Below are 19,250 nucleotides of genomic sequence, written 5' to 3'. Positions count from 1 at the left end.
GCATATAGAGAAGTTAGATGAGATGATAAGTAGACAATCGGAACACGTCTGTCCTTCTGTATTCTGATCATCAAGGAGCAATTATTATTTCTAGTTGTGAACAGCGTCTAAATGACATTACCGTAAAAAAAAAAAAAAAAAAAAAAGTTGGTCAGTCAGTGGCTCTTTATTCTTCCACAGACTCTATCATACATGTTGCAGACTCTGCTGACAGGACAGTACAGCGTGTTACCCAACAACCTGTCGTCACCACAGGTCCAACTGGTCATGCATCAGCTTAACCAGTGCTATACTCAGCTGACTTGGCAGCAAAACAATGTACAAAGGTAAAAGTAGTAGCCTGAACGGTCAGTTGAGTTCTCTACCATGGTAAATTTTCTACAATCTAATGTTTCTTTCAGATTGAAGCAGGTCTTGAACGACCTCATCCGTCAGCAGCAGCAGGGCTCAGAAGCAGGCTGGCAGACACAGAAGCAGGGCTCAGGACAGGAATCCAACCCGGACCCTTCAGCGCCGCCTGGCATCTTCCTCCCCTACAACTCTACTTTGAATGCTTCTGCTTTAAACACAGCAAATTCTTCATCGCCTCCATTCCCTCCCAGTATGATTTGCTTATTGATTAGGTCTTTGATTTATTCTGCAGCAAATGAATAAGGAGGGTCCTTTTTTTTTCAATGCATACACATTTTGTTAATAAATAACAAAAAAGTAAACAGTTCATGTAATTTATTGATTATATTTCATGATTTGCAGTGCTCAAGGTTATAAAGTGTGTCCTTATTTTAAACGAGTGTTTTAAAAGGACACTGAGATGACACAGTTCTAAGTAAAATGATGTTGAATGAATTATGATTTTATTGCTTTTTATGGAGCATTAACGCAACATCTTAAGCCAATCACATTTTCTTTCATTCTAAAGGCTTTAACTTGTATCCGTCATTTCCTGCTGCCATGGGGGGATTTCCTCGAGGCGCAGTTGGCCCAGCTACTCCCGAGCATCAGAACCTTCAGCTGGATCAAAACGCTTCTATTAAAACTGAGTGCATGACTTTCCCTCCTCCACTGCAACGCTCCCCTCTTAACACTTCTGCTGACAGAAGGTATGGAAAAATGGGGATTTGTCTTTGAATACATTTGATTTTTCATTTAAACTTGTTTATGTTCCATTTTGGCTTTGCTACATTAGACCGGCAGCCCGACTCAACACATCCTACACAAAAAATATAACTCGGCTTCACACGTCTAAAACTGAGCTTCGAGAGTCTGCCTCTTCCTCCCCATCGTTTGAGAAACCTCACTCGAGACGGCCAGAGTTCGACAAGGAGTCGCAGGGAAGCTTCAGCAGCATCCCTGATCCTGTTGATCCAACCACAATCACAAAGACCTTTAAGGCTGGAAGGAAGGCCTCGGCACAAGCCAACCTGGCCTCCCGAAGCAAAACGCCAAAAAACAAACGCAGGAGGAGCAAAGGGCACAGCAAGAACAGTGAAGGTATGAGTGGAGTCAAGCTCCTCAAATATATTTACTTATTATTTGGTTTTATGTCCTTTATGCATGTAAAATATGTAAATATTTTTTCAATGATGTCAGTCCTAGTTTCTTATTTTTCTTTCAAGGCCATGAGAGTGACAGTGTCAGCAGCACTGTAGACTTTGTCCACCAGAGGGCAGCGTCGTCCCATCACAGGGATCAGAATCAGAGACTGCTGGACAAACTGACTCAAGAAAAGCTGGACAGCAAGGCTAAGCTTGGGAACAAAAGAAATGACCTCTCCTCGGGTACGGCTCAGATTACTTGTAACAGTGTCCACAGTTTATTTCCTGATTCCAGTCTGTATCTTGTTTTTCTGTAAACATTCTATAATTGTATTCATTATCATATTTTTACGTTTTATTGGTCCCTGAATTTACAAACCTCCTCTCCTTTTATTCATTCATTTTATTTTACACATCTGCCATTATTGCATGCTTAATTTTATTTTTAGGGTAATTTGTTACTTTTAATTTATTTTACTCACAGCTTATGCTTGGAGAACACCCTTCCTCTCTAACAGAATTGCATGCACAGAAGCACCAGGTAACGTCACCATGCAGATCTTTCGTCATCTGATTTTCTTATCATCTACTAACTGTCACACATTTCAGTCGTCCAAACCCTAACCAAGATGGCCAAACTAAATATTTCCCTCAGTAACAAGCAGTCAATTTAAATACATCTTCTAATATGTTATTTTTACTCATGTTGTAAAATCCCAATACTCTAGATGCAAGCAGTGACTTCTCACTCTTCGAAGCTCTGAGAGAGACCATTTACTCCGAAGTGGCTACTTTGATTTCCCAGAACGAGTCGAGACCCCACTTTCTCATCGAGCTCTTCCACGAGCTGCAGCTCCTCAACACAGACTATTTACGCCAGCGAGCTCTGTTTTGCCTGCAGGTGAGTTTAGGACTGCTTGCATTGGAATTTTTTTTAACCTTTTCATACTTTTAGGTTTTAAAAGTCCCATTAAATTGATTAAATCTTAAGAACGTTATACCGTATTTTCCGGCGTATAAGTCGCACCAGAATATAAGTCGCATCAGTCAAGAAAAGCATCATGAAGAGGAAAAAAATTATATGTTCAGTTCAGTTTATTTATATAGCACCAAGTCACAACAGAAGTCATCTCAGGGCACTGAACAGAAAAGTCGCTTCGGCATACAAGTCGCATTTATTATGAGTTTATTTAATGGTCAAACATCTTCATTTCGCCTGGGCGGCGTGGCGCCATCCATCCATCCATCCATCCATCCATTCATTACGGCTGGAGCTGGTAGCTCTCCAGCGTTCCTCCACCTGCACCAGCTGAGTGAAGCGAGCACGCACGGGAGGACTCGCTGTTGCAGTTTTTTTCAAATGAACAAGATTAACACCTAAAAACAATTATTTGTTTACTTGACAGTGCGTCGGTTTAACTTTTCCTTAACAAATGCACTTTAATGGTCAAAACAGCTGCATTTCGCCTGGGCATCACAGCGCCATCCATCCGTCCATCCATCCATCGTGGCTGGAGCTGCTAGCTCTCCAGCGTTCCTCCATCTGCACCAACTGAGTGAAGTGAGCGCGCACGGGAGGACTCGCAGTTGCAGTTTTTTTTTTATTTAAAGCGTCAGAATATAGAAGAAAAAAAACGTACACAAGTCGCTTCTGCGTATAAATCGCAGAACTGACAAATCTATGCAAAAGAACTGCGACTTATGTGCTGGAAAATACGGTAGGCTGACTGTTTTATTGAGGATAACTGTTTTATTTTTGAGTAGACAGCTCTAATACGTGTGCATTTGTGGAGTAAATTAGTGTGAGATTTAATGCTTGAATGTAAACCTTAATAAGTGAATAATGAGCTGAGATGAAGATAGAAGACTCAATTGAAAAGATCAGCTGATAGTTATGGTGTGTTAGTTTTGTATTGTGAGCTCCGTCTCACCCCGCTGGTTAAGCTCTTACCGTCTGGATGAAGATATTACTTCACTGAATCAGGCATGACCAGAATGTGCAACAGCTTCTTTCCACATGCAATAAGGCTGTTCAGTTTCCCATCACGTGCACAATATTTGCTCTTTGCCTTTTTCTTTGCCCTCATTTGAAAGTTACAGCTTGATTTCAAATTCCCACTTATTTATTCAGTGAAAACAACGTTTTTGACGCTCAAATGCATTCCTCACAGGACTTGGTGACTAAGCAGCTGGCAGTGAGAAGCGCAGCAGAGGACCAGTTGCCCCCTCTTGGCCCTGCTGTGTGGACAACAGGCTCTCAGTCAGAACTGACACCCAGCCAGAGCCTTTTCACCAGCGATGAAGTCAGTTTTCCACCAGTGTGGGATTTTGATATTCCCCCCCCACACACACACACCCCTGTCTTGTTTTGTACGTCCCCTTCATTTCCATAATGAAGTCTGTTCTGATATTTCAGTCCCCACAGTCATCCACCTCCCTTGTTTTTTATGTCCTTTGTTTTCTACATCTAAATACACCTTTCATTAGCTTTTCTCTTAAGCGTCCCTTCTTTCATCTCACTCCATTTCCTCGTCTCCCATGTTTCTTTATTTTCAGCTTTTTAATTTTCCCTCCTCCTCCTCCATTGTCTTTGAATTTAACTTGGCAGCGAAGCCACAGAAGCCCGTCTATAAAAACAAACGACCCTTGTCTCTTCATGTCTCTGTTGCTAGATTAGACACGTGTTCTTTGTTCTGCTCCAAGGTCCCTAGAGTTGGACTAATTGGGAGCCAGGTCTTTGTCTGTGAAAATACTTTGTTCAAGAGTAAGATGTCGTTTTCCACATTTGAACATTTGGAAACCAAACCACTATTACTGTGTGTTGAATCATCTATAAACTACCAGGTCTGACATTAAAACCATGTTGAGTGTGTGCGAACCTCCAAACCAGCATTCGTGTGTTTTTCAGGAGGTGGTGGAGAAGAACTTGAGGCATGTGCAGGACTTAAAGAGGAAGGATGATGCAGAATCGGTGGATAATGACAGCAACATGTCAACCTCTTCCAACCTGGAACCATTTGCCAACGATGATCTGGGTAGAGTGTTAAATGTTTGATCATTGCAACCAGTGCTCTCTGTATCTACAGATGTGCCGTTAAAGTACTTTGCTTACTGCGTTGAGCTTGAAGAGAGCGTTTGATACTTTCTCAGTGGGGCTTTTCACGGCTTTTCCTGACAAATCAACCAGCATTCAGATTAATACTGCAAACATATTACCATCATTTTTTGTGGGTGGACCGCTCTGCAGTTTAAGAATGAGACTGGTTTACTTTGCGAGATCTTATAACGTAAACCTGGGTGTGTTAATATCCATTGTATTGCTTGCTTGTTTCATTGATTGAACTTTCCGTATCCTCTTCTTCTGTGGTGATCTGACAGGCAACACGGTGATTCATTTAGACAAAGCTCTGGCAAGGATTAGAGAGTATGAGCGCATGAAGCTTAAAGCTGACTTTAACCACTGCAACACCAGTGCTGCAGGTTTGAACAGTTCTGAAGTCTCAAATGCTGAACGCGCTTCTGCTAACCCCGCTGAACCAGAGGAAGGTACATGATGCACGTATACATGATGCTCATGTACATGTGCAAAGCCCTTTAGCAGCTTAGTTGTGACCTTTCTTGTGTTTTTATTGTTTAAATTTTTGTACAAAATGACATTTTTTGTGTTAGAAGGAGCTGCAGCTGGAGATGTGCACTGCCCTCAGATTGACACCCAACAGCTGGATCGTCAGATCAAAGCCATCATGACAGAAGTCATTCCTTTTCTGAAGGTAGGAAAACTAAAAGGAGAGACCGGAACTTTTTAATATCGAGAGTTACTAAGTTTAATCCACCGTGTTCAAAAAGGAATCCACTTTATTGGTGGTCAGTGCAGGATATATTTTTTAAGCACACATTTAAAAAAAAAAGAGTAGGTTACCACTTTACAATAAGGCTCCACTTATAGATGCTAATAAATAGTTTATAGATACGTTATTGATTCCTCTATAAACACGCTATAAATCATTAATAACTGCTTATTATGCATTAATTAAAGGTGATAGAGACAAAACTGACCAGTTTGTTGCCAAATAGTGAGTCATATCTGTTCACCTATATATTTCATCTAGAGTTGTTATATTAAACATTTCAGACTAAGTTACTACCTTGTGCACAATAAGCATTTGGAAACCTGTTTTTTTAGGATATAATATTAGTTGTAGATACTTAGAAAGTACAATATTATATGCTAAAGATCTAGGTTTACAAATACTTATTGTGTTTACAAGGTAGTAACTTAGTCTGAAATGTTTAATATAACAACCTTAGATGAAATAGGTGAACAGATGTGGCTCACTGTTTGGCAAGAAACTGGCCAGTTTTGTTTCTGTCACCCTTAATTAATGCATAATAAGCAGTTATTAATGATTTATAAAGTGTTTATAGGGGAATTAATAATGTATTTATAAACTATTTATTAGCATCTATAAGGGGAACCTTATTGTAAAATGGTACCAAAAGTAGATCAACTTCTTTTTAGCATTTCACAAAAATCGTTTTGATTTTACCAGGAGAACATGAACGAGGTGTGTTCACCCCAGCTGTTGACATCTGTGCGGCGCATGGTGCTTACTCTGACTCAGCAAAATGATGAAAGCAAAGAGTTTGTCCACTTTTTCCACAAACAGCTGGGAGGTATTCTGCAGGTAGGTGGCAGGTTGTTCAGTGGAGGTGATTGCAATAAGGCCTTTCTGCTATTTCAATTTTTTTTTTTTTTTTTTTATCTAGGAATCGCTCAGTAAATTTGTGGGTCGTACTTTGAAGGATTGTGGGGAGGACCTGTTGGTGGAGATTTCAGAGATCCTCTTTAATGAGCTGGCCTTCTTTAAGCTCATGCAGGATTTGGACAGCAGCAGCACACTGGCTGCGAAACACAAAAATAAGAAACTGAACGAAAAACCCAGTAAAGCAAAAGAAGTTCTTAATGTAAGTTCATTTTCTAAATTGCCTTTAATTTCTATTGGGACTGTGAGATGTGAATTTGTCTAATGTGATTTTTATGTTAATTCATTCCATCATTTAGGAGAATATAGATGTTACTTATGTGTCAGTTTCTTCAGCTTATGCTGATGAAGATAAGGTGAGTCACTTTTGTCCCGATAAGAAAATCATTTATTGCTCTTAAAATAAATGTTTATGTGCTTTAATAATGTTTCTCTCATCCGTTCATCTAGGACCAAGACGAAGCAGAGAAGGAAGGAAACTTTACCTTCCAGAAGCTTTATCTGGAAGCAGAGCTGAAGAGCAACAAGAGCAGTGATGCTGAAGAGGAGGATGGAGGGCATAGACAGGAAGTGCATTTATCTATCAGTACGTGAATCTTTAACAAAAAATAATTAAATAAAATGAAATGGGCTGACTACTTCCTAAAACCTCTTAATTTGCTAAAAGCCATAACTCAACACAGACTTCCTCTTAGATCTGATGCCAGTTTGGTTGTCGCAGCGCTACTTGGAAAATAATCTGCTGTTAAACTTGAGGCGCAGCCATATTTATCAGGAACAATTGCTGCCAGAAGATTTGCTCGAACTCCAAGTCTCTAATGAGATCAGATCCATCTATACGCTGCTTTAGAGGAAAAAGTGTTTCGTACAGTGGAAGCTGCAAACTTGCTTCCTTTTGATCGCTCACTCGGAAACAGAGCTGAATATATTTACATATCACAAACTGACTGTGTCTACTTTTTGATCATTTATATGAAATCACAACAAACTCCCTAAATTATTGATTTTGTTGCTCATCAGATCTGTCCAAAGCCGAGACTCAGGCTCTGACTAACTATGGCAGTGGGGAGGATGAGAACGAGGACGAGGAAATCGAAGAGTTTGAAGCCGGACCTGTAGATGTCCAAACGTCCTTGCAAGTGTCTGCAGATGGACAAGTAGAGCAGGAGCTCAGCACCACGGTCAGCCTTAATGAATTTTTATTATTTTTTATTAATGTAACTGCCATATCTGGTCTTGTTTGACCTCTTGAAATATGTCTCAATTGTTCCAGGACACAACCAGCGGTGAAGTTCAGGAGATAAAGCCTGAACAGAACTCTTCAGAGAATAATGGTGAGTCCCAAGTGCAAGCAATGACAACCAACTAACGAGTTAAATTCTGTTTGATGGAATCATTTTATACAACGGAGTATTAGGGCCACACTAAGAAAAAAAAATTACATTACGAGAAAAAAGTCATAAAATTACAAGAATAATAAAGATTATAATAATAAATATGAGAATAATGTTGTAATATTATGAGAATAAAGTCATAATATTAAGAGAATAAAGTCGTAATACGTCCTGGGTCGGCTCGCACCTGCTGTGACAGTCTCCAGTGTGAGTCCCTGTGTTTATGAAGTAGTCCGCAATCACTTTTGGGTCACTGTTTGTGAACTATGCCTCCATCCACATTATGTCACGACTAAATCCGTCAATGCAGCCATTAATTGTAATGCCATACGGCTTCAGTTTATCATAAGAATTCATATGTCACAGTGCACTGGCTCCCCGCTATTGTACTGCTGACGTCAACATTCATCATTTTACTGCAGTTGTAAGACTGCTTGTTCAAGTTGGAGTTCTGATAATATTACGACTTTATTCTGGTAATATTACGAGTTTATTCTCATATTATGACTTTATTCTTGTATTGTTTCTGTTTTATTCTCGTAATATTATGACTTTATTCTGGTAATATTACATGTTTTTTCTCGTAATATTATGACTATTCTCATATTGTTTCAACTTTATTTTTGTCATATTACAACTTTATTCTGGTAATATTACAACTTTATTTTGGTAATGTTACAAGTTTATTCTCATACTATTTTGACTTTATTCTCTTATTATTTCGACTTTATTCTCATATTATTTTGACTTTATTCTCATATTATTTTGACTTTATTCTTGTATTATTTCGACTTTATTCTCGTATTATTTCGACTTTATTCTCGTATTATTTCAACTTTATTCTCGTATTATTTCGACTTTATTCTCGTATTATTTTGACTTTATTCTCGTAATACTATGACTTTATTCTCATACTATTTCGACTTTATTCTCGTATTATTTTGACTTTATTCTCGTATTATTTTGACTTTATTCTCGTATTATTTTGACTTTATTCTCGTATTATTTTGACTTTATTCTTGTATTATTTCAACTTTATTCTCGTACTATTTCAACTTTATTCTCGTATTATTTTGACTTTATTTTCATATTATTTTGACTTTATACTCGTAATACTATGACTTTATTCTTGTTTATAACGTAATTTCATTAATTTTTTTCCGCAGTGTGGCCCTAAAGCTCCATCATAATTTTAGGAGTATTTGTCTTTAGTTTTTTTTTTTTTAAAGGTGGTAATTTTTCTTTGGCAGAAATCAACATGTCAGCTCAGAACGTAGACGCCACAGTGAAGGAACATACAGATGTGGAGAACCAAAATATCGAGGATGAGAGTAAAGTCGGGGCTGCTGCTCCCTCAGAGGGGGGCTCTGCTGTCTTCCCAGGTCAAGATGTCCCCAAAGACTCAACGCCCACTAGTAGTCCTAACACGGACTCACCTGTCCTTGTCAATGTGGATGTAAGTGCTGATAGGAGTTTCATTGTGTCATTGTTTGTGCTTATTCTTTTATGTGTAATTTAGATCAAATCTTAATATCACAGTTGTGATTTTATTTATTAAGGAGATGGGATCAGGTAACACGAGCCAAAGGTCAGATGAAGACGACTTTGTCAAAGTGGAAGACTTGCCGCTGCAGCTTACAGTCATGTGTGAGGTAAGGGGGAAAAACTCCTCTTCATCTGCTGCAAACATTGATTTTAATGGAGAAGTTTGAGACTTGAAGTTGCAGGAACAAAAGAAGAAAAAAAGCTGTGATGTGTTTTACATTAGGAAGAGCTCCAGAAGAGAATAGTGGAGGAGCAACAGAATAATAACCTCTCTGTGGAGATCCTTAATGGGAACACTGAAATGGTGACGGGGCTGGTGGGAAATGCTCAGACACTGAAGGAGCCAGGTACGAAGGACAACCTTTTCTTTTGATTCCCGTTGATTACACGTTACAGCTCAAATCACAGCTGTCAAACATCCTCCAACAGTTAATGTTTGTTCTTTTTCAGAAACCAACAGCGCTGAGAACATGTAAAAAAAAAAGATGCAGAAATGTCTCAAACTATTACTGTCTTTAGCAATATTTTCCTCCCTCAGTTGGTTTTAGGTTTATAATTGGTTCCTGTTGTCGACTATAGTAGCGAAGTTACGCAGTGGTCACAGATTAGCTGTGGCAGTCAGACGGTTGTCAACATTTAAAGTTCATTGTTATTCATTATAGTTTAATGTATTTCCTGCTGCTGATCAACAGATAAGCCTTTGTTTGAAATATATCCTTGTTTTAATCTGCCTTCGTCTTAGTTGAGGATTAGTTCAGCTTTTTTTTCCCCTTTAAATGTTTGTTTTTGCCTGGCCTTACCAGTTGTTCATGTTTTCTGCATTTAATTTACAATTATAAAGAGACTGCAGGAAGCTGAATGTGTAGTCAGGAGGACAGAAGAGCTGCTGTTTCAGGAAATATGTAAAATGTGAAGAGAATAATCTAGGACTGTTCTTAGCTGCTTCTAAAATTCGGATGAATTTATTTTGTTTTATTCTTTTTTTTTTTTTTAATTCTCCTTAGTCTCACTTTTGAATTGTATTCACTTTTTCTTGTCTTATAATAAAAAACAAATAATTTAAGATATTGTGACTAAACAATTATTAATAAATCAATCACAGCCTTATAAAAGTCAGATATGAATCAAAACCACAGGTAAACACGTGAAACTTGTGAAAAAAGTTATAATTTAATAAGTGAGAGTGATTAGCATTGAGGCACATTTGTCAGTATCAGAGGAAGTATTTAAACATAGCCTGTAACAAAATGCTACATTTGCAGAGATTTGATAACTGAGCAATAATTAACATTTACTGAATCATCTCCAAGGATCACCACTAAATGTTCACATTATACAAGTAAAGTTACAGTTGAAAGAACAGAAGTATTTACAGGTTTTGGTTCAAAATACCCTCATAACCCAAAAATGTCCTTGAATACACTTCAGCCTGATGGTTCTGTGGAAATGTTAAATATCTTACCTGTTGTAGATAGTGTTATGAAAATCTTAATTTTGGATAAATGTTTTGAATCTGACCAGCTGACAGTAAAATGTAGTCTGCCACCACCTAAGTAGATTGCTATAAAAAATTTAAAGCGTTGAATTATTCTGCACATCACACAAAAACCATTTTGTAAAACAACTCTGACATAAAGTGCACATTACAATTACAGTAGTCCCTCGCTACTTCGTGGTTAATTTTTCGCATATTCTCTAAATCGCAGTTCGTCAAAGTAAGATTGGACATGACACAATTGATGGATGAGCCACGGATTGTTTAATTAAAATCAATTATTTTAAATGTTTTTGCACCATGTGTGCAGCCCACGAGTGCATGGGAAGCTCCCTCCTGCAGCTGATCAGCTGATCTTCTCTGCCACTCACATTTCTCGTGCTGCAGTTTTGTGAAGGGTTAACCCTTTGCTGTCCAGATACACCAATCGACTTTTGTCTTACGACTTAAAATTCAAAGTATGTCACATCGTAAAATCATCATAATCACAAAATACAAAAGTGTTAAAAGTTATTTTTAATTATTTTAGAACTTCTATGTTCAGTTGTTTCAGTGTAATTGATAAAAAAGTACATTTCTGCTCCGTGCTGCAGAGATGTGTGACATCCATTTGATGTTCTGCTGCTCTTCTCTACTATTTAAATTTAAATACTGTAACATTTTAAAATGTTACAGTATTGAAATTTAAATAGTATATTTGGGAGATTGGGAGTAACAGTGATTGTGATTTCAGACTGGCACGTTAAGACAAAGTTTACTGAACTTTAACTTGGACTACTGTATCCATACTTGGCGGTTTTTCGCTGGTGGGGGGGGGGGGGCGGGGGGGGGGGGAGGGTACAGAACCCCCATGATAAATGAGGGACTACTGTATACTGAAGACATTTTATTATATTCCTGCTAAAGGTGCTACAGCTAGCTGCTACTGACACCGTTTATGCTTGCAAATAACCAATGAATTCTAGATAAATAACTAATGTGAAATTTACGATGTAAAGGCTTGTAAAAGAACACAAACTGAAGATTTAAATGTCCTCTCTTGGCCTACCTATTAGCTCGTCAATCTGGTCAGAATTGAACCATTCCTTCAAACTGAGGTCCTTCAACAGGTAAGGTACCGTTTAAAACTTTTCCACAGAAAAGATTTGAGCTGTATCTTTAAATGTGAGAAATGACAGCAGCGTTACAAAAGTGCTCAGGTCAGTAGTTACTGTGGAAACTTAAAAGCTTGACACTTTGTACCGAGATGAATCAACCTTCAGGCATTCTGCAAACTGATCAGGAGTCTGTTCGTAGGATCACCAAGGCATGCACGGATCTGGACAGTCCCGGATGTACGACTCCAGTTTTCCCTCCGACACTTTCATCAGAGTTGTGTATGTGGTCAGCTGTAAAATAAATAAATAAAGATCTCAGCACATAAGAAACCAGACTGTTGTTGATTTAAACCATCATAAAACGCCTCACCTTGTTTAACACTGGTTTGGTTGAGAGCATGTCGTACAGTGTTCTCACAGAGATGTTCTGCAGGAAAAAGGGTGTCATAACCTTTTATTAAACAGGAATTTCAGGCACACTTGCACATTAAACTAGTTCAAATATCTCCGAACGAGTTTACTCTGAGTGAAATCGAGTTCAGTTCTGAAACGGCGTCAGCACTCACCGCCTGCGTGGTCCGGTTCATACACGTCATGGCAGGAGTCCTCCGATCGTCCAGGAAAAAAGGATCCTCCCAGTGGTCGTAGTTTGTCTCCAAGACGTACCAGCGGCCCAGTTTCACATCAATCCTGAGTAAAGGAAGTTGGGTAAAACCTCAAAATGTGACATGCCACGTCAGAGCAACAGGATTGTACAATTTAAATCAGCTGACCTGAAACCAACTATGTCAACAGTTAGGCAAGAGTTTCACAAGATAAAGATTTGTGATCGACTTCTGTCAACGTTACAATTCTATATACTATATCACTTTATACCACTTTATTTATAAAGCACTTAAGACAGCAACAAGGCCAACCAAAGTGCTGTGATATTAATGATATATATATATATATATATATATATATATATATATATATATATATAAACAAACATCATCCAAAAGTGCCAACAAGTGGAAAGCTTCAAAGCTGTTTGGTACCCACTCCAAGACATCAATGCTGAGCAGCCTGGACCTGGTGATGATGCAGCCCTGCCCCGTTTGGTTACCTCCGAGGATGAAGTAAGCTGGAGCGAGCATCTTGGTCTGAGCCAGTGTCTTTTTGGCTTCTTCATAGCTAATAGGAAACAATATCAAACTCATTATTAGCATTCAGTTTTATAAATATTCAGCTTTAAATTTCAAGTCGTGCTTCACACTCAATGTTTTAATTTTGACCTTTTTTTTGTTACCAATCTTTACCTATAGGAAATTGTGCTTTTATTGTTTTATTTTGGTGTCATTATTTAACACCTAGATTCTGTTTTAGGCATGATCTCATTTAGTTGTTTTTTTTCTTTTTTAAGAACTTGTGCAAAATGACAAAAACTGATTGCACTGGTTTTCATTTATCGCTTCATCGTGTCTCTTTCTACTACTAAGCTGAGAAGCTAAGCTACGAGCTAAGCTAACAGGCCGACCTCGAGGTAAAAAAAAAAAAAAACCTCGGCCTTGTTGAAGCCCTAAAATTCACGGTTGAAACCCGTGCCTTTGTGTACAACATTTTTCTCTGCAAAAAGAAGCTGAGAACTTGTTTATTGATTTTTTTTTTTAAATAAAAGCTTTGTGTGAAAAATGCTAAAGAGCTCAAATCACACCAAACGTCCGCCATTTTGAGAACTGAAGAGACAGCCCATGTCACGTCAAGGGGCCTCCCTCCCATTTTTCTTATAGAGATGCTGCGCGTTCCCTCACTATCCATCCTTCGGTTCAAACAGTCTTATACTGCAATCCGGTGGTTGGAAAAAGGTACTACACTCAACACAAATTAAACATTTCCTCTTAAATTTGACAATAATTACTAATTGTGAAATTTCAAACAATATTATCGTTTATCACGATAATGTCTGAGACAATCACCCGGCAAAATTTGTTATTGTGACAGGCCTACACGATGTTTAAATGTTAAAATAGTACCTATTTGCATTTTCTAGAACAGATCGAGTGAGAAAGCTCATCCACATCCCATCTCTTTGTCCCATGACCCACTCCATGATTCCTGCACATCAACAAAAACAACAACAAAGCAATCAAGACTACAGCTAGTTCTTAGGTGTGAAAGCTGAGAAAAACTGTAAACTCACCAATGTATCCTCCGTCGACGCTGAAGCGCTCGTTCATCGTTAAAGTGAATATATGCTGGCAGAGGTGAAAAAAATGTTTAGTTTATTCTTTTTACATGAAAAAGTGCACAACCCTTGAGTTAAGATGAAATCACTTACAGGTTTGATGCCCGTGAGCATGCCGACATAGCCGGCAAAGTTTGTCGACTTAAAAACCGTCTGCTGGTTTCTTTTGAAATCCAGGTTGACCACGAGGGGCTTCAGCTTCTCACTGATGGTCCATGACTTGTTCTTCTCATCCCAGCTGCAATGAGGAACAAGTCCTTACATGAACCAAGACTCCACGTCAAAATGTAAAACAATAAAAGCGCCGAGGCTCTTACCCCATAAATAGTCCAAAATCTAAATTTCTTCCATGGAGGAGGTTTCCTGTTGATGACGAGCGCCAAAACATTTCACTATTTGCACAGTTGTTTTATTGTTTTTAAGCAAATCTGCATCATGGACTCACCTTTCTCATCCTCTGCAACAACTGATGTGCACACAGTGAACACCTCATAGAAGATGTTAAACAAGACTACTTCACCTAAATTGTTAGAATTTAAAAAAAGGACAAAGGTTAGTTGTGTGGACTTTTAAATCTATATGCTAAATAATGCATTATTTAGTTTTTACCAAGAGGAACTCCTGAAACTTCAGCAATTCCTTTGATCTCATCACGAAATGGATTTGGGAGCGTGTTTACCATTAAAGGCTGTAAGGGACAGTGAACTCTGCAATCATCCAATCTTTCATCACAGCAGCAGCAAAACACTCGCTGAGAAGAAAATGACACTCACCAGTATAAGGTCAACCATCTCTACCAGTCGTCCACTGGGCACAAAAGCATCTGCCAAGTCTCTGATGGCTTGAATCATCGAGACCAGCTGAAAACAAGAGAACCGTGAGTGACATTAATGCCAGGCCTAGAACTTATGATCTTGAGGCACTTTGCAATCCACCTACATAGTTTTTTTTGTCGGAGATCACAGCCGCCCATCTCTCTTTGGGTGGTAAGTCGAGGTCCACAGTGTACCAGCTGACGTCTCCTTTGAACCTGGTTTGAAAGATCAAATGATAAAATAATGCTGATGTTGCTGTGGTTAATAACTCATCCACAGCTGTACACTGATATTACCTTGTTTTTGAGCTTTAAAGCATTAACGCGACTCGTTTAAGCTGAGCGGCAAATTGTGTTTTGATAAAGAAATAACATTTTTATTCAGGTGAGTAATTAGTCGTGTGTATTCACCAAGCTGAAAATATTCTGTTTTTTTTTATTTAAATCACTGTAATGCAGCGGCTGACTGACTAATTAGACTGATTTAATATAAAAATGCAACAACAACAAAATAGATGAAAACAACGTGCACTTAAAAACGACACCCTTTGCAAACATATTTTGAATGGACTTGACATTTTAGGACATTCGTTTAAAAAAAAAGCCAGCCGCTAGGGAGCACAAGCTAATGTCCCAAGTCTGGGTAAATGATGAGGGTTGTGTCAGGAAGGGCATCCGATGCAAAACACTTTTTGCCAAAACTCAAACGCGAGTTCATTTCAGTGATACTATACCGGATCGGTCAAGGTCCGGGTTAACGACGACCGCCACTGGTGCTGTTGACAAACAGGGTGCCGGCGGAAATTGTGCTACTGTTAGTCGAAGACCACGAGGAGGGAAACGTGTCAGGAGACAAGAGCAAAGGAAACTCAAGAATGTAGGACTGAGGATCTAAATGTGGGGACAATGACAGGCAAAGGTAAAGAGCTGGCTGACATGATGCCGAGAAGGAAGGTAAATGTTTTGTGTGTCCCAAGAGACCACGTGGAAGGGCAGCAAGGCTCGCAGCATTGGAGCAGGGTTTAAACTGTTTTACCATGGTGTGGATAGAAAGAGAAATGGAGGTGGTCCTGAAGGAGGTGGCAAAGAATGTAGTAGAGGTGAAAAGTGTCAGATAGGGTGGGTAGGGTACAGATAGGGTACTTGGGTGATGAAATATGTGTACCGTATTTTTCGGCCTATAAGTCTCAGTTTTTTGCATAATTTACATGCCCTGCGACTTATAGCTGAAGCAACATGTTTATGGATTTTTTTCCCCCACATTTATAAACTATTTTTGGCTGAGATATGACCGTTTTCATTCATTCTGACTGAAAAAAAAAGCCACTAGATGGCAGCAGAGTAGAAATAGCAGTATGGCATGCTGTTGTACAATGTAATAGATAAACATGGCTATAATGACAAATTCAAAAAAGTTCAAGACAAAAACAACTAGACTTTATTATACTTTATTTTATGATTTTTTTCTTGAACTTTTTTTTAATTTACCATGTCCTGTAAGATTGAGAGTCTTCACCAGCTTTTAATGACTTAATCGGCCTGCCATAGGCTACCACCATCATTCTGCTCACTGCTTGGAACCGTCAATTAAGCTGTACCGCCCCGGCGAAATGCAGCTAATTTGACCATTAAAAAGTGCATTTATTAAGCAAACGTTAGACTGAGATACATCTTTGCTATAATTTTGAGCAAACAAATAATTGTTTAGGTGCTTTTCTTGTTAATTTTCGGAGAAACTAACCCCGTTCCTCCCATTTTCCTCCCTGTCTGCTCGCTCCCGGGAGCACCTCAGCAACAAAACTATTTTTGAAATGCAGCTGATTTTACCATTAAAGTGCATTTATTAAGCAAATGTTAGACTGAGACACACCTTAACTATAATTTCAAACAAACAAATAATTGTTTAAGTGTTAATCTTGTTAAATTCTTGATAAAGTCCTCTCGTGCACGCTCCCGCGGCCGCCATTTGGCAGCCAATCCATTTTTGGCACATCGGCCCACATTTCCGGGTTGTCAGCGGTGACACATAATAGATTTGACGTACACGGCGAAGCAACATATTTATGGATTTTTTCCACTTTATTAGACAAATATGGACCAATGCAACTTATAGGGTGGTGTGACGTGTCCGCCGGAAAATATGGTACATATTTTTTAAAAATAAAACATCCTGATATCTTCGTGTGAGTGAAACCCCCTAGTGGTCGGCAACAGTATGAATGTTTGTTTGGGTATGTGCCTGTCGCCTCGTTAACTTGGGCGGGAGCGATACAGGAAAAGGGGGATGTGGAAGGGACAAACTACCTACTACCACTCGTCTTTTGCTTTATTGTGCGGAGCTGGGAGATAATCAACTAGTTTCACTCGGAAAGAAAGTCAAGCCCAAATAAGCAACTTCACGCTCAAAACAAGCCCATATTTTCTAAACACAACGTCCCAGTGGCTTTTAAACCCCAAAATACATTACGGCAAAGACTGGTTCATCCAGTCCCCCGGCACAAACAGAGTAATATTGTGTATGCTGTTCAGTGTCAGGAGGGTGATCAGTCATACATCGGGGAAACTAAACAGCCACCGGCCAAAAGGATGGCCCAGCACAGAAGATCAACATCATCAGGCCAGGACTCTGCGGTCTACACTCATCTCCAGGCCAGCGGTCACTCTTTCAGGGATGAAGATGTTCACATCCTGGACAGAGAGGAACGATGGTTTGAGAGAGAAGTAAAGGAGGCCATCTTTGTGAAATGAAACCATCCATCATTAAACAGGGGTGGAGGCCTCCGGGTTCAACTGTCCCCCTCTTACAATGCTGTGATTGCTAGTATCACTCAGCCCTCTGTGAACAGTAAACAGCCATCAGTGTGCTAATGACCCATCGTTAGGCTGATGGTCCTTCTTGAGCATGTGATCAGCTGGTTTTGGTTGTCAGCAGCAAAACTGGTTGATCCACTCTGAGAAGGTGCTATTTATAAGACTGAGCTGAATACAGCACATCAGACTGAGGAAGTCTTTAGGATGAAAGACGAAAAGTTTCTACTTTTTTTTTTAACCCATCCAGAGGACTTGACTTAACTTTTTGTTTTTCTACCTGGATTATTGAGCATGTATCAGCATAACGTTTCTCCTGTTTATTTGACCAGCCAGAGAGCTTAGGAATTGTAGTTTTTGTTTCATTAGATAATTTGTGATTTTGTTTTCTAGCCAGAACTCTTTTGTTTGTTGTTTTGGCCTTGGAGACCTTGAAGTTCATGGCTTCCCTTCTGTCTGTAACACACAAAACTCTCAGATGAATAAATTGCTGTAATGCTAACCTGGATTGTTGTTGAGTTATTAGCTTTACATTTACAATTTATGTTACACCCTGTGCCTCGTAGACTCAGTCCAAGGGTTGTAACATATGTCAATAAATGTAATATACATTTATGATGCATTCTAATATGTTTCTTCAAATTACACAAACTGATGAGGCGTTTGCGTTCACCTCGGTCAAACTGACAGCAATATTTTGGACAAATACAGAAAACGACTCGGTAGTTTTTAAATCAAAATGCAAACGATCACTCACACGGATGAAGTCAAACAATAATGTGTAGTGTAAAGATGTTACTCCGTTCTCTAACTTGCCCCGAACTAAAGCAAAGTACTGACATTTACATGAGACAGTGAAGGCAGCAGAGCTCGAAGGACCAATGTTCTTTATTCGCATAACATGTGGTACATTAAGTGGAACGAAATTGTGTACTTACGGTACCAGTTACACCCAAAAATAGCAAAAATATATAAAGTATAAAAAAAAGAAATGGCATACAGATCTTAAGTATTCGCTAGTACTGTACAGTATCTTATGTATCTATAGAAGCCACATATAATCAGTGATTCTGTTCATGTATCGTTCAACGATATTTCTGACACTTACGTGGGACCATTTGGTGGGTACATGTCTGTCCGGCAGTCTTCTGTATACTGCAAAAAAGTACACTTTAGTAAAGAACCAAACTACAGGAAGACAGATTCAGAATAAGGAAAATAAAATAGTCAACAGTGTCAAAATAAACAACGGCTGCGCCGAAATGTCGCTTACCGGCGGTATAAACTGTGTGGACGTGACGGAGAAAAAAGCGGCTAAAATAAGAAAATTAAAGTGTCCCATTTTGAAAATCTGCTCTTTGACTACTGGGCTTCTGTTTTTTATCACACCGTAATTGCGGAAGTTACTTTTGTTTTACCGCGTGACTCCGGACTGATCGATCATGCAAAAGGGGGGGGGGTGCAGATTTCCCTTTAAACTAGATAATAAATGTAACTATAAAAAATCTATATATATATATTTTGGACTAACACTTACTTTAAATAGCCTTTCCAATTTTATTTTATTTTTTG

The 19,250-nt window shown here is 38.9% G+C and overlaps 2 protein-coding genes across 5 annotated transcripts in view; one reads left to right on the top strand and one right to left on the bottom strand.

The window, feature by feature from the left end:
* pcm1 (pericentriolar material 1) overlaps positions 1 to 9,948 on the top strand; it is a 29,633-nt gene extending 19,685 nt beyond the window's left edge. Inside the window, exons 20-40 of one of the 4 annotated variants that reach the window (XM_037689934.1) lie at positions 181 to 326; positions 402 to 601; positions 920 to 1,100; positions 1,187 to 1,491; positions 1,617 to 1,778; positions 2,020 to 2,076; positions 2,264 to 2,436; positions 3,707 to 3,838; positions 4,444 to 4,570; positions 4,914 to 5,081; positions 5,208 to 5,305; positions 6,086 to 6,220; positions 6,303 to 6,500; positions 6,598 to 6,654; positions 6,749 to 6,884; positions 7,319 to 7,479; positions 7,572 to 7,632; positions 8,943 to 9,148; positions 9,252 to 9,344; positions 9,461 to 9,584; positions 9,688 to 9,948. In XM_037689934.1, coding sequence (XP_037545862.1) covers positions 181 to 326; positions 402 to 601; positions 920 to 1,100; positions 1,187 to 1,491; positions 1,617 to 1,778; positions 2,020 to 2,076; positions 2,264 to 2,436; positions 3,707 to 3,838; positions 4,444 to 4,570; positions 4,914 to 5,081; positions 5,208 to 5,305; positions 6,086 to 6,220; positions 6,303 to 6,500; positions 6,598 to 6,654; positions 6,749 to 6,884; positions 7,319 to 7,479; positions 7,572 to 7,632; positions 8,943 to 9,148; positions 9,252 to 9,344; positions 9,461 to 9,584; positions 9,688 to 9,713 — 2,946 coding nt within the window. In that variant the 3' untranslated portion in view covers positions 9,714 to 9,948. Of the gene's footprint in view, positions 1 to 180; positions 327 to 401; positions 602 to 919; positions 1,101 to 1,186; positions 1,492 to 1,616; positions 1,779 to 2,019; positions 2,077 to 2,263; positions 2,437 to 3,706; positions 3,839 to 4,443; positions 4,571 to 4,913; positions 5,082 to 5,204; positions 5,306 to 6,085; positions 6,221 to 6,302; positions 6,501 to 6,597; positions 6,655 to 6,748; positions 6,885 to 7,318; positions 7,480 to 7,571; positions 7,633 to 8,942; positions 9,149 to 9,251; positions 9,345 to 9,460; positions 9,585 to 9,687 lie in introns of all 4 variants that reach the window. The other 3 variants (XM_037689935.1, XM_037689937.1, XM_037689936.1) reach the window with 3 other exon arrangements.
* A 1,686-nt stretch (positions 9,949 to 11,634) lies between these two features.
* Positions 11,635 to 19,064, bottom strand: asah1b (N-acylsphingosine amidohydrolase (acid ceramidase) 1b). Its single transcript, XM_037690468.1, has 14 exons — positions 18,952 to 19,064; positions 18,787 to 18,833; positions 14,996 to 15,086; positions 14,830 to 14,916; positions 14,666 to 14,744; positions 14,502 to 14,576; positions 14,374 to 14,419; positions 14,150 to 14,294; positions 14,012 to 14,066; positions 13,845 to 13,926; positions 12,874 to 13,005; positions 12,396 to 12,519; positions 12,200 to 12,256; positions 11,635 to 12,120 (listed from the first exon to the last, which is right to left on the bottom strand). Exons 1-14 carry the CDS (start codon positions 19,018 to 19,020, stop codon positions 12,031 to 12,033), a joined length of 1,179 nt encoding a protein of 392 aa, XP_037546396.1. The 5' UTR covers positions 19,021 to 19,064; the 3' UTR covers positions 11,635 to 12,030.
* Positions 19,065 to 19,250: the final 186 nt, after the last annotated feature.

Source organism: Nematolebias whitei, chromosome 16, assembly GCF_014905685.2.
Source record: "Nematolebias whitei isolate Nwh7 chromosome 16, NemWhi1, whole genome shotgun sequence".
In the NCBI taxonomy this organism is placed as follows: domain Eukaryota; kingdom Metazoa; phylum Chordata; class Actinopteri; order Cyprinodontiformes; family Rivulidae; genus Nematolebias; species Nematolebias whitei.
This window is presented reverse-complemented; position numbering and strand designations above follow the sequence as displayed.